The 14937-nt window shown below is 31.9% G+C and overlaps 1 protein-coding gene across 15 annotated transcripts in view; it reads right to left on the bottom strand.

Moving 5' to 3' along the window:
* NLGN1 (neuroligin 1) overlaps positions 1 to 14937 on the bottom strand; it is an 828696-nt gene that overhangs the window by 447855 nt on the left and 365904 nt on the right. For 8 of the 15 annotated variants that reach the window (XM_070242628.1, XM_023623324.2, XM_023623323.2 and 5 more), the window contains 2 exons: positions 11712 to 11771; positions 4258 to 4410 (listed from right to left, as the gene is read on the bottom strand). In XM_070242628.1, the coding sequence (XP_070098729.1) occupies positions 4258 to 4410; positions 11712 to 11771 (213 nt within the window). The remainder of the gene's footprint in view (positions 1 to 4257; positions 4411 to 11711; positions 11772 to 14937) is intronic. The other 7 variants (XM_070242634.1, XM_070242632.1, XM_070242635.1 and 4 more) reach the window with 1 other exon arrangement.

Here is a 14937-nt window from a genome sequence, read left to right as displayed (position 1 = left end):
ACATGAAGCATGATTATTGCATAGACAATATAGTTATAAGAATCAACAAATGTCATTAACCATTTCCAATAGAACAAAAATGAATTAAGGTGTGAATTAAAATTGATATGCAGTAAAGTTAACAAAAGCTTGTTTTAAATGCTTTAGTCCTTGTTAGTGACCTCAAGTCGTTCTGACTCCTAGAGACTCCTGTACAGCAGAGTGGAACCAGCCTGGTCTTGCTGTGCCGTCCTCTCACCTGCCCCTCTGTATTGGACAATGATCTGCCGCTGTTCATAGGATTTTCATGGTCAGATTTAACCCTACATGGCATTATAAAGTAAGCTAAACGTCATTCTTCAAATACAGTAGATGGGCTAGCACTTTGAATTATTGTTTTCATAGATGGGTAGTGTAGACATTGAATTACTAAGTAAAACATTTAATTAGACTTCTCAAAAGTTGCCAGATTTTCAGATAGATATCAGTACTTTTGAAATATCTAAAACAAATTTTTTCTAAAATAAGTCACATGGGCCAGAATTATGAACACATAATTACCTCCAAAATATCTATATCAAGGTAAAACTAACATTACATTTCCATGAGATAAAAATCTTATGTTTGCCTAAATTAACAGTGGTATATAACTTTTCTTTTTTTCTCCAAAAATAACTTATAAATTTATTCTAAATTTAGAGAGGTATTTGAAACACAATTTTAACACTAAATGAGTTAATGTATTTTTCTCATTTTTGAGAATTGAAAATATATCATTTGGGTAGTTTCTATTTTCAAAAATGTTTATTATACAATATCCAGTCCTAATAGTGAATAATTATTTAATATTCCCTTCAAATACTTGTTCTTAAGTATATATGTTTATCCTATTTACAATAACATTTAATATTATTTTCCTCTTTAAGAACACATAATCAAAACATTTCTCCCTAAGTTTCCAATATGACAATTTTTATTAACTATATACCAGAATATTTAAAAATAACTGTATTAACAATTATTTAAAACAGATTTTAAAGGACTATGTAACAATGTATTAAATAAATGAGGACGAAGAGTTAAAATAGGCTGAAGACAAAGACCGTATATAACCAAAAGTGAAAGAAAATCTAAACATTCACTGGAAGTGTGAGATGGAATGAGATGAAGTTACGGAGAGCTCTAAGATGAAACTGGGCAAGTGAGGTCAGCAGGCAGATTCCTGTATCCTCTTGCTTTTTTTTTCAACCTTTTTAGCAGTTTTTCTTATCGCCACCAATAGCATCTCAAATAAAATAATAGTGATAGTCTAGTCTATGTTACTACTCCAAAGGAAACCGCAGAAGAGCTTTAGTTGAGCAACTCCAAGCTATTCCTAGGTTCTTCAGAGCAATGCTATCATAGGAGGCATTTGTTTCTTCTATGCTACTTCTACTTTGTAAGGAACAAAATGTATTTTTTTAACATGAAATGCTTTAAACTGGAACCTGGCCTGCTAGATAGCTATAAGACTTTTATAACTGAAACATTATCACATTTTTACTTACTGTTAAAACAAACAAAAAAACTTGCCAAATTTCTCCTGTGGGATGGCAAATTCAAATCAACACTAATTACATTACCTGTTTCAGACATCCTGATTTTTTGCGTCAATCATCTGAGAGCAATAGTCTTATAATTAGCCAATTTGTACTGGACTCCAAAGTTCATTTTGTTCACACCAAAACATCCAAGTCAAAACACAGCTCATGATTTCCTCTGATGTGGGATCAAATTTTATTTTCTGCTTAATTTCCAACACTCTCCCAAGTGCAAACTAAACAGGAAAATTTTGGATCCCACATCCAAGAAACCTTGGCCTACCTTGTTATGACCAGTCAAATTATTAACAACAACAGAAACCCTACAGTCTTTATTGTTGTAATTTTCTTGTCAGACAAGCCATTGATCTCATTGTCATATGCCACACACGCAAAGTGTGCCAAAACAAATGTTCTAATAATTTCATTTTTTCATGAATTAACTCATTTAAATACATTTTAACAAGGACAAACACATATTTCAGGAAGAAACTGACCAAAATATATCTAGAACTAATATTCCAAATGCACCTAAAAATATTTCGCTAACAGAGTTTTATACGTCATCGTGTTGAGAGGAGGTCTATAAAGGACAGCTGATCCTTAGTGCTAATTATTAGCGTATGGTGCATTTAAGAGAAACAAAGGAGCCAACTAAAGGTTAAATCTTACATTGCAATAGAGCCAGAACAAAAACTTAAAACTGGGAAAATCATCCCTCATCAAAACCAACACTGCCTGCCTTTATACAGACCAAAGAAGTGATTGAGTTCTTCATTTTTCAGCTGGTTAATCTGTTGTCCCGCAATCCAATCATTCAGAGTGTGGCATTAAAAGGCAGGATATGGGCATGAATAAAGGGTTCAAACTGGATCAAATTCAGGTCCCCATCACTTCTGAATGCATAAGAAAATTGGGCAGAGCTTATATAAACATTATGGCACAGTTCATTTTATGCAATCTTACTTTATGTGAGTACAAACAATAACAGAACAGGGCATCACAAGGTGTGACCAAAAGATTTTTAAAAAATAAAGTAAGTATATATAACTAAGTGGATGTTCAAGTCCTTAAGAACACTGTTACCACAATTTGGCATTTAATTTTAAATTTTTAATCGGCAAACAGGTCACTGCATCAGGATTTCCAACTTGAGAAATTCAGAAAAATATGAGAATAATAATCAATAAAAACAACTGAGCTATAAAATATACTATAATTAAAATTAAATGCATTAAAGCAATTGAAGATGCTCACATTAAAATCTTGCAAAAGAAACAAATGACAACACTAAGATATTTAAGAAGATTAAGAAGATTATTATGAACATCTCTTTATACATCTTCTAATATACAGAGTTTTCATTGGTGGGAAAACACTCATCCCTGCCCACTGAAATTATAATTACATCTGAAGCAATGCATGATTAGAATCTATGGGTGAAGTAATGTGGGAAGAATGCTACAGAAATATTTTATACCTACATCGATATAATGTATCCATTATATCATCTACCATACTCCAAATTCGGAATAGCAAACTAGAAAAAAGTTAAGATTCACTTTGCATTGATAAAATATACCCTCCCCAAAATATACATTGATTGACAAAAACTATTTTTTTTTTACATTTTGAGATTGGCATAAATATAGGATTATGATTACATAGTAGGAGTTAGAATAATAACTAACACTGAAGAGGACAAAAACTGATCCTCAATGGCTAAAATACATGATAGTAACAATTAATATAAAAGAGAATATAATTCAAATTCCTTTTTAAAAATATTTCAGAGTAAAGAATGAGTGAGGTGTCTCTTTGTGCCCAAATCGCATTATAAGTTATACTTCTTTAACTGTATAGTATGGAATAAGACTTTGAGAACAATTAACATGAAAAAATCTTTTGTGATGAATTGTACTCCTTTAGCAAATACTGTTAACTAAAATACCATGTGTAAAGGTATTTTATTACATGATATAGTAATTTTACTCCTCAAATTGTGATAATACTATAGAAAATAAATTTCTACAAGAAGAATAGTAGCAATAAGAAGCATAAATAGTATAATAAGCAGCAACAAGAAGAATAGATTTTGTTTTACATGTGTATACATTATTAAACTGAACCTTTTGTCACTTTATGAAATCAATGCATATTTTCCAAATCAAAATACATTTAGACAAAATATCTCTAATTATATTTGACCAATTTTAAAAAACCCAAACCCGCACCACAATGACAAACAATCATTCCCCAGAGCCAGTCCATACACAGATTCTAGAAGACAGTATAAACTTGTTTCTAAGCTCCCGGCAAACCTCAGGCAATTTTATAGCATTGTAAAAAAGAAAAGTAGAAGAAAGAAGAATTTGTCCAGAGACTAATTCTTCTTAAGAAAGGCCCAGCCATTGCTGCCTTTCACAGTTCTATAAAGCCAAGCTTCAAAGAGCATTCCTCAACAATGTGCATAATTTTGTTTCCTTTTACTTTTAAATCTTAAAACCAACCCTAGCTGTCTTCTGTCAAGTAATTTATGAACATTTATAGAATTTATTGAAAACATCAAAAATTTTGATTCAAAGTCAGCAAGCATAGAACAATGGGTGAAACAAAGCAAAGCAAAACAAAACAAATCAAAACAAAACTACCACATACTTCATGAATTAACGGTGGAAAAAGAAAAGAGACTTCTTACCAAGCACCCCGAGTCGGTAGTTGACTGTGATGACGATCACATTGCCATAACTTGCCAAGACACTCCCATCATATAAATTTCCAGTACCTTCCATATAGGAGCCACCATGGATATACACCATCACTGGTTTGGGACCCCCACTGTCCCGAATATCTGAAAAAAAAAATGGTTGGCAATTGTTCTTATCCTCAAAAACCATACAGAATGAAGCAAAGAATACATTTTCCATTTTAAGGACAGAAGGGCATGATTTTAATATGCTTCTGTAAATTGCTGTTTTTGTTAAAGTGTTTCTTAAGCAACTCATAATAAGAGCTATTGCGGAAAACAACAATAGATAGCCATTGTTTCCTATCTAAAATTTTGTTAAAAATTATAAACTGAATTGCAAAACTTGGACAAACTGAAATTAGGTGTAAATTTTAGTGCTTTTTGATTGATTGCTGACATGACAGGGGAACCAAAAGAAATAATAGAATGATACTTATTCTTAGGGCTACTTTTTAAAAATGTCATAAATGTTATATGGAATTTATGAACCACAAACTAAGGACAATGGTATCATTGCTATTCTGAATAGCAGTTTTTCCATTTCTTATTTACTATGAAGATCTCTATTGAATGCATCATAATTACATTGAATCATTTATGCTCCAATTTGTGAACATAATTACAGCCTTGCATTATAGAAATTGTAAGAAGTTTCATTTCACTACTGACATACTAACTGTCAGAAGAATGTTTAGGCAGTAAAGTCCTATATACCTACAATTCTGTTGTTGCATTTAGGGGATTGTCATTAAAATAATATTTTTTAGTTAAGTCCAGGTCATCTGCCCATTCCACCTACCCTTACCCTTTGGAAGAAGAAAGCACACTAAATTACATTTTTCATCTCTTTGTGTAACTATTGTACTCTTTTTTAGCCCCACTTTGGCTCTATGTTTTTGTCCCGTAGACATGAGACAGGAAACAGTTAAGTCTAAGTATAAAATGCCAAAGTTCAAGGTGAAGTTGAAGTGATTTCTACAGCTCTGAATTTTAATCAAATGTATTTCCTTTTCTAAGATACTTTCCCCCAATTATGTAGTTTCTTTCTTTATGTTTTAATCTTTAATTTTACTGTGACTTGTATTGTGGCAAAACATATGGCCTCTCCCTGATAACGTTCCTTGTGCGCTTGAAAAGAATGTCTCTTCTACTGTTTGAGAATGAATCACTTTTATATGTCTGTTAAGTCTCGTAGTTTTATAGTAGGTCCCCTATTTCCTTATTGATCTACTGTATGGTTATCCTATTCATTGTTGAAAGTGGAAATTAAGTCTCCAGCTATTATTGTAGAAATTCCCATTTTCCCCTTCAATTCTGTCAACTTTTACTTCGTATGTTTTGTGGTTCTGTTAGGTGTGGATATGTTTATAATTATCATATCTTTTTGATGGATTGACACTTTTATAAATATATAATATCCTTCTTTATCTCTTGTGACATAATTTTTTTACTTTAAATCTATTTTGACTGGTATTTGTATAGCCATTTCAGCTCAGTTTGGGTTATTACTTGCATAAAATATCATTTTATGCCCTTTCACTTTCAAACTATTTGTTTCTTTGGATCAAAAGTGAGTTTATTTTAAAGAGCACATAGTTAAATTATGTCCAATTATGTAGCGTTCAACAAGGATCTAGAAATAGTATATAAGGGGAACATAAGACAATAGAAAAAACTGCTAAACTGTATATTGGAAAACATGGTTTTAACTATTATATAGATTGAAATATTATATATGTATATATATGATTATGAATATACACATACATAAAACATTACTATTATATTATAGTCCATGATCTCTGCTATCCACAATTGAAATAAAATTACATCAAATATATTATCTCTTTTTAATGCCAATATTAAAATTGTCATTTAAACGTATGGCTTTGTTCCTTTGCTTTTGACATTTTTTATCAAAGAAATCTCCTACACCTTTACGACTGAGGTTTCAGCTTTCAGAATGGACTAATAATGGTACCAACTCACTGAAAAAACTGATGATTATTTAGAGGCTGCTTTACACTTCCTGTAAAAAGGATGACTAATATAAGAGCCTCAGGTTTTCTATTGTAATAATAAAGTGATTTCTTTAAATGAAAAATCATTTTAAGATCAGGAATTGCAGCTCAAATTGTTTGTTCAGATTTCCAAGTTGGGGAAACAGCTCCTTGCAGAATTTAGAGACTTTTTTAAAAGACTATTTTACATTTTACTTAATAGCAGTGTCTACGTTTACCATAATTCCCCTCCCCCGCAAGGGTGTACTTAAGAAGAGTGTCTTGTTTCTAAGTGGTGAGAAGAGGATACTTTGATGTAAAAACCATCCAGTAGACACAGCTACATTTAGAAGGAAAACCTAGATTTATTTTCTCCTTAAATCCTTGGGAGGGAAAATGGTATTTGCTCATTTGTAAAGATTTGAGGGCTCGTGGAGATGTTAGGCTTACACAGAGAAAACAATCCTTTAAAACTGTTAAACTCTCCTTAAATGCCTGTTTGCTGCGTACAGCTTTGGCTTATTTTCTAGTATAGCTGGCACTGAAGAAGCAATAATAAATTATTAAACTGAAATCATTAACTGACTGCTCACAGCAGACACTGTACTCTGCTAATTGTACGCTTGGAGGTAGCACAGAGGGAGACTGTCTCAGAATTCTTCTTTAATTAAAATTACATAGAATTACGAAGCACCAACTGTGAACAGTAATGAAATCTTAGAACCATTCTGTTCACCTGGAAAACAATAACAGGCACGCATTGAGAAGACCTGCCACACTTTGTACATAATAACAAAATGAAGTGGACATTGCCAGGAAACACCAAAAACATAACAATAGATTCTAGGAGCTATTTTGAGTGGTACCTCTCTATTTCTCTTTGAACATTAGACTTGAAAGGATTGCTGATACTTTGGGCTGATTCTAATTTCCAATTTGTCTTTTCAAACTTCTCAAAGGTTTCAGTATTGCCTAAGAATTTAATATATGGAGTTCTTTTCCAGAAAGTTCTGTAACATTCTAAGGCTGTGTTCGGAACAATATTTCTTTTTGCTTAAAGTAACCCTGAAGTTAATGCCATTTGGGGTATCAACTACCAAAATAGGTAAAATTCTTGTACAAAATAACTCACTATTGCTAATAAAGTTTGGGAAAATGTCATATTTCTATTGCAGAATGATTGGAACTTTTAATAGCGTTTTATCAGAGTGGTCCATCTTAGAATTTATTTTTGATAGTGTTTTATCAGAAAGGTCTATCTTAGACTTTACTTTTCTTCACAGTCTACAGATCTTTTTGATGTAAATATAAAAAGTACACAGTTTAACTATAGTAACAATATAACAAATATAAATAGCTTAAATTATATTATATATACTCCGATTTTAAAAAGAATCAGAATCTTTATAAATGAACTGATATATCGGATAGCTTACTATTGAATACTATCTGCTAATGCCATCATTTTAATAATAAGACTTTGGAGAGCCATTCTGTCTTTAGTGCAAATATATTAGATGTGCTTTCGTAATCTCTAATGAATTTATTAGAGCAAAGTCATCCCTCTAAACCTTGTCTCATATTTTTCCCTGTAAATAAGGTAGATTTCACCTAAGATTTCTGGTTTTGCCTAAACAGCTGCTACTGACTTTACTAAGATCAAAGGAACACTCTCAGATACTGAAACACCAGTTCAGGCCCAATCAAACTATAAGTGTTCATAAAGCACGTTTATATTTTCTGTTATTTGCAATTTTTTAAAGCTTTGCTAAGTTCCTAGGTCTCTGAAAAGAGTGGGAGGGTTAGGGGGAAATACTACATTGGTTATTTTTTCCTAAATTTTCTATGGTAAGAAAGTATTTAAGTTTCTCAAGTTAAAAAATAATAAGCTTGGAATCTGAGGAGACATCTTGATTTTAAATTTTAGTAACTATTTTATCTTTCTGATAAACCAAAATTTTAAGCCAATGTAGCAAATGTCAATAGATCTAGGGCAGTTAGTGGGGATTTATTAGTGCCTGACAATCAAGGTTTGGAATCACAATTCCTTTAGTGGTACTAGTGAATAAATATTAGTCACATAACTCTTTAACTATGTTTACTGGATTCTTTTTCTTAAAGGACCCATAAAGTTTTTAATTGACCCTAATTTAGCATTTAACAACTTTAAAATTGTGGGGTATTGCCTCAATAAAATCTTTCTCTGATTTATTTAAAGATATTTCAAGATATTTTTGTGTCCCCTGCTCATTTTATCAAATTCAGCATTCAAAACCAGCATAAGAATATAGAAATATTGGCTGAATTTCTGCTTGTTAAAATGGACTTACAATCAAAGCTACAATTTTTAGTTAAAAAATACACAAAGATCTACCAAAGCAATTTTTTAAAAACTCCATGCAGGATATAAAGTTGCATTTGAATATTAAAATATTAATATTAAGGTATTCTTAGCACTATTTAAAAAATTTTAAATATGTCTTACATTCCTAAAATAAGTTGGTAGAAAGCTAGGATGTTGCTTTGACCCATTTTTATCACTTCAGATTAGGCTTTTGGAAACTATGGAAGTAGTCTGTAAAATATGCAGTTCTTTTGGTTTTTATAAAACACAAATGAAAAGTGGTACAACATGTTTGGCGTAAAGATGGCAAAAGAATAGTGGTAAAGACACAAGCGAGAATTAGAAGTGAAGAACAGTGCTCCACCGAGAAGCCTCGGCTTGGTGTAAGCAAATGAGGGCCATGCCCCAGTCAATGTCTCAGGCAGCCTCTGAATGCAGTGGCTCAGACAGGGATGTGGGAATCAGGGAAAGGAATTTGGTTGTTAAGAAATAATGGAGAGGCTCTGGCCCCGTGGCCGAGTGGTTGGGTTCTCGTGCTCTGCTTGGGCGGCCCAGGGTTTCGCCAGTTCGGATCCTGGGCCCAGACACGGCACAGCTCCTCAGGCCATGCCGAGGCAGCATCCTGCATGCCACAACTAGAAGGACCCACAACTAAAAATATACAACTATGTACTGGGGGGCTTTGGGGAGAAAAAGGAAAAAATAAAATCTTTAAAAAAAAAAAGAAAGAATGGAGAATTCCAAATAAATAACCAGATAACTAGGCTCCTAATTGAACTAAAAGTAGGTTATCAAGTGGTTCATATTTGGTGCTTTATGTCCAATGATGTTGATTCAAAATTTGGAACAAATTAAATGTGAAAATTGGCTTTGGTTTTCTTTCCTACTCCTCTACAAAATAATTGTAAACGGAATTATAGAAGATGCTCAGACTTTTCTACAAAGGTTTTTTATCCTTGAGGATATTTGAATTTATCTTTCTTGTCTTCTAAATAATTATCCAAAACAGCAACACAGAGGAATAGACTGAACTCAAATTGACTGCCTTGACATTTTACACTTCTGAGCATTGAAAAATATTTATTGGTTTGATAACTCTTGTTATCTAACCGGCTTAGTACTTAACCTGAATACTACCTGCCAATTTAAATAGGGGTTTAGGATATTTTTAATGACCATTTAAAAGTGTTAAATGTGCTTCAAAATAGGTCTATAAAATAGATTCACATTTACAGGGATTAGCTCACCCTGGTCACTCAGAGATATCTTTTGTAAACATGTAAATGGCTTACTTGATGCTGTTTTACCAAAAGAAAAAAGAAGCACATTAAATCAGCAATCAAAATATTTTTTAAATAGCAAAATAATGTATACTACCCCTGTGAGTACTTTGGAAAAATTTGGAGTTTACAAAGTTACACACTAAGAAGTCCTTTATACTTAGGTGTTATTCAGATAACAAATATCTAGGAGTTAAGGATTTTCAGTGGGTTCAACAAATCCCAAAGCCCCCAAGTGGAAGCAGTCTTCTGAGAGCACTGGGAACAATAATCCATGTCCTTCAAGTCAATAAACATCCTGAATGTTTGAATACTTCAGATTTCCAACAGTATTAAAAAAATCACAATTTACATTTTGATATTATAAGTTTATTTTTAGCCATTTAGCATTCAAAATTTTAACTCGGGCAGCTATAATAATTTCTTTCAAATATTAATGATAGTTTTATGTTTAATCTTTAACCGACTTTTGGGTCATGGTAAATACATTTTTAATCAAATGTTATAAATTTAATTAAAAAAATTTGTAAATGTTATAAAAATATTAACACAGTCTAATTTTTAAGCTTTCTCCACTTCATCTCTATAAGTTAATTTTCTACTGTGAAGTAGTTTGTTAAATATATATCTCAATGAAAATAATTCAAATTGTTTGGTGAGGATACATTCATTCCTCGTTGTAACTCATGGAACTAGTACTTCTGCTGGCCTGCTTGTGGATTATTTTATTTTGGGAAAACCTTCCTTACCATATTATTAATATCTTTATGAGATTTAATTTCCAGGGTTCCAAGAATTACTTTTAAACTTGGATTACATTGGTCACTTCTATAATAATCATAACTGGGGAAGCATTAAAAAAAAAAAAAAAAAGCCCTAATTGGAACCAAGATTAATTGAAAGAATCAGTGGTCTTGTATAGACACCCAGCATAACACTAAACGTACACAATGAAATGAGAAATGTCAAATCAATCTAGTGACTACTTACAGAGTAAATCAGATTTATATGTCATAAGAAAGTTGGAAAGAGAAAACAATTTTGGTATTAGTGAAGTAGGAAATACACTATTGCTTTGAAAATCAGAATATTTTCATTTGCCCATCTAGAAATTATGTGCCTTTGAAGTTTTGTATCTGTGAATCTGCTCAGAGTGTTTAAGGGGTTACACAATGTTTACTACAGTTATCTAAATAGGTTTAATGCCTCTCTTACTTATACACTTTCATTTATTTATGTGATGTTTAAGCAAATCAGCAGAAAACAGTATTTTTTAAATCTAACCCATATTGCTCAAGAAACACTTTAGATGAGCTTTTAGTTTGTCCTTCATTTTATTGGTGTGGGGCTCTTTTTAAACGAATATCAAATGTAAAAATGAAACACATTTTGATATTGGGTAAAATATTTACATAGATTAGAAAACATGCAAAATGGGTACAGAGAGACTACGGGGGCAGGATTGTTAGTTCAAAGAATATGGACAAATTTCAGTCAAAACATGGGATGAAACATATCAAAAGTCAGTTCAAGAAAACAAAAAATGCCCCTCTTTTTAAAACATTTTAATGGTTGGCATCAAAATGTAAAACTTAACATTCATTTTTTTTTAAAAAATTAAAAATGTGTATTTATATGTAACAAGCGAGAAGACAAAACACATCAAAAACGGGAATTAAAAACAATTCTTCAAAAAAAGACAAGAAGTAAAAAAATAGAAAGGGGTGGAAAAAGTGATTGAGGCCCTTGTCATGCAAATAGATTTGGTGGAAAAAATACCTTCATCTTCAGCACCGTCATTATCACCTAAATCATCTGTCTGTTTCTTTGTAAGGGGACCTAGGATCGAGAACGGAGAAATGGAGGGAAAAAAAAGACAATTCAAGAATAAACACGACTGAGGGGAAAAAAATAAATGTAAATACTAAAATTCTCAAGGATATTTCCAAAAAGAATGGGGAAGTGGTTATGTCAAAGTTGACTATTTTGTTTAAGAAAAAAAAAATCCCTTTCCCCAAAATATCTCATAGAAGATTTGATTTGTGAATATATCCAGCATAAAAAATACATTATGGTTTGAAACTCAAGTCATAAACAAAGGAAATAATTTTTTAAATACCCAGTGCTTGCATACAAAAAAGTGAACAGTTTTATGAGCTGAAAGAACTCAATTCATTCAGTGTCTTTTCTAATTTGAATTGGTGACAACAATAAAGAAAGTAGGCCAAACTTATTCTTTAATTTGGGACAATACAATAACATTAGGGAAAACAGAAATATGAACATTTTTAGGGCTTTTTTTCCTCTTTTTTTCTTCTTTTTTTTGTAAGAGCATTAATACTTGGGCTTTACACATTTTTATATCTTACATTTTTCAAAACTGTGACTTTTTAAAATTACTTGTCATGACACAAATATTTCCCCATGTGTTTTGATTAAATATTAGCTATGGATTTAAGACCTTTGCAACCTGCATAAATGTATGAACAGATAATCATATCACTCGGTAGAGCAAAGGTGCCATCAATAGAAGTCAGTGTTTAGTTATTAAGGCAGATGCAGAGTCAGGGCTTATATTTCATAATCAATTTAGGAGTATAATGGAATTACGCCCTAGTGCAATTTCATGCCCAGTATAGTTATTTATAATGGGATCATGTTTTAGGATAATAATTGTATTAATACACTGTGAATGTTTAATAAATGTTTTATTATACTTAACAATACTAATTTGCTAGAATAAAGGAGCACACCAAAGGGGAAGTCGAAGGCCATATGAAAGTAATTTTAAGTGTCACATAATTGACGTATTCAGCACACAAAAAAGCAAATGAAGCCCCACATTTCTTTTTGTTTCAACAACCATTTAATTTGTTTGACATTTTGTAATCCTCATGCAAAAAGCAATCATTACAAACACAGGACACTCAAGTTAAAAGACAGCCAATCACATAGCAGTAAGCAAGAGAATTTTGTCATGCATAAAATAACAGTCAGAGGAAGAGAAGGGAAAAAAAGGACTGAAAGTCATGTATTGAATTCAGTAATATAAATAGCAAAGAAGCAGGCATTAACTGTAAGCACACTTCATAGGGAAAGATTGCTAAACATTTGAGGAAAGATTTCTGTCTTTTCAGCGATTACTGTGTATTATGTTTGTAATTCAAAACTACACCTAATATCACAACCACAACCATCAAAGAATGAAAATCACCATCCCAGAAAACAGAAGGAAAAAATGAGATATAATACAGTTATGTTTCATCAGCTCAGAGAGATAGCCTTGAAAAACAGTAATAACTGGCAAAGACCAAAAGATTAGAAATAGAGAAATTGATGATGTTATTGACAGGATCTGTTGACTACTCAATTGTAAGGTCAAGGTTTCAAGTTCATTCCAAATACAGACACAGGAGTTGTACACAATAAATTAAGTGATAAACTTTCATAGTCACTTCTATAAGCAATCATTCCATTAAGAGAAAACCTAGATGAAAGCAATAATTTATGTTAATTGGCACTCAGTTACAGGTTCACAGAAAAATCCATTTCTTTAATATGACCCTGTTTAAATGCAAAAAAGTACCCTCAGTATTATTTGATGTCCATGCAACAATGTTGCTGCATTTCTGAAATATATAAATATTTTAAATTTAATTTTAAAAATGCTGTATCACAACTAGATTTAAAATATTTCTGATTTTAAAACATCATGCAAAATATTGGACTTAAAAAAATCATATTTTCAAGCTTTTTATTTTTCTGTAATTACCTAAAGCAGTAAATGAACAGACTTCAACAAATATATTTTCTTGCATTTCTATTTTCAAGGATGATATACAGAAGCTACGGTTTTATTTACTGGCTAACCACACGGATTAAGCTCAGCGGTAGTTACTCATTGTTGCCAAAACCACTATCTACTTTCCAATTTTAGTTAAAGTATTTAATTTGTTTAATTCTTGGCTATATTAAGAACAAGTAATGCTAGCTCAAAATTTTTTGCTGCATCATCAGTTCACTAATATTTGGAGACACATGTAAAACCTATCACAATTAAATTAAGTCACTCTCTTCATGTACAGAGCTTTATAAGATATCTCTCTTGGATGATTCAGAAGGAAATTTCTTTGTTTCTCCTCCTAGAGGCAATCAAGGCAATCTACATGACTTCTCTGGACAATCATTCAGGTTCTACAGCCGCTCAGCCAGTAGTTTCACGAACTTTGCGCGCACAAAAAATTGCTAGCTCTCGGGTCTACATGAGACGCTATAGAAATAGAATTTTTATTAAAACGTGATCTCCCACTTGTTTGCATGTGGGACGTAGTTCTTAGTTGCTATTTGACTCTAAGTCTGCATAAGGAGAGAAACCATGGAAATAATACCACATATACAATGAGAAAATTTTTCCATGGATGGAATGGATGAATCAGCTTTTTGCTACATTATTATCACCTTCCCTAGTCAGGAAGCTGTGTGACTCTTAACTGATGGGAAATAATGATTTCATACATACACTGCACAGGACATCTTTTACTGTAGTAAATCTGAAGAGTTAGAAACAGATACAGATATTGTTTCAACATCATAAATAGATGGGGACATCATTATCCTAGAGAAGGATTACGTTGAGTTCCTTCAACTAAAGAATTTCACTTATTGAATACTAAATAAAACTTTATTATTGGATGATATTAGATTTTTCCCATAATATAGGTTCCAGGAATCCTTTAGTGATTCCAGCATAACTGAGTTTTCTTAACATCAAGAATTTTTTACATATGATTTTTTGAAGTTCCCTGGGATAAAGAGGGCAAGGGTTTTTGGCAAAAATGATTATGAAAAAGAAAGAAAACAGATTTCCTTTATCTCGTATGTCTAAAGGCACTGAGGCTAAATATCTGAAAGGGTCTGGGGTTGCAAAATGAGAAACTCGATAGAGGAAACATATGCTTGCAGATTACAGATACAGATCCCTTATTCCCAGGCTAGAAAGAAAACA

The sequence above is a fragment of the Equus caballus genome, chromosome 19 (assembly GCF_041296265.1).
Source record: "Equus caballus isolate H_3958 breed thoroughbred chromosome 19, TB-T2T, whole genome shotgun sequence".
Taxonomy (NCBI): domain Eukaryota; kingdom Metazoa; phylum Chordata; class Mammalia; order Perissodactyla; family Equidae; genus Equus; species Equus caballus.
The sequence above is the reverse complement of the archived record's forward strand: the minus strand, read 5'-3'. Positions and strand labels throughout refer to the sequence as shown.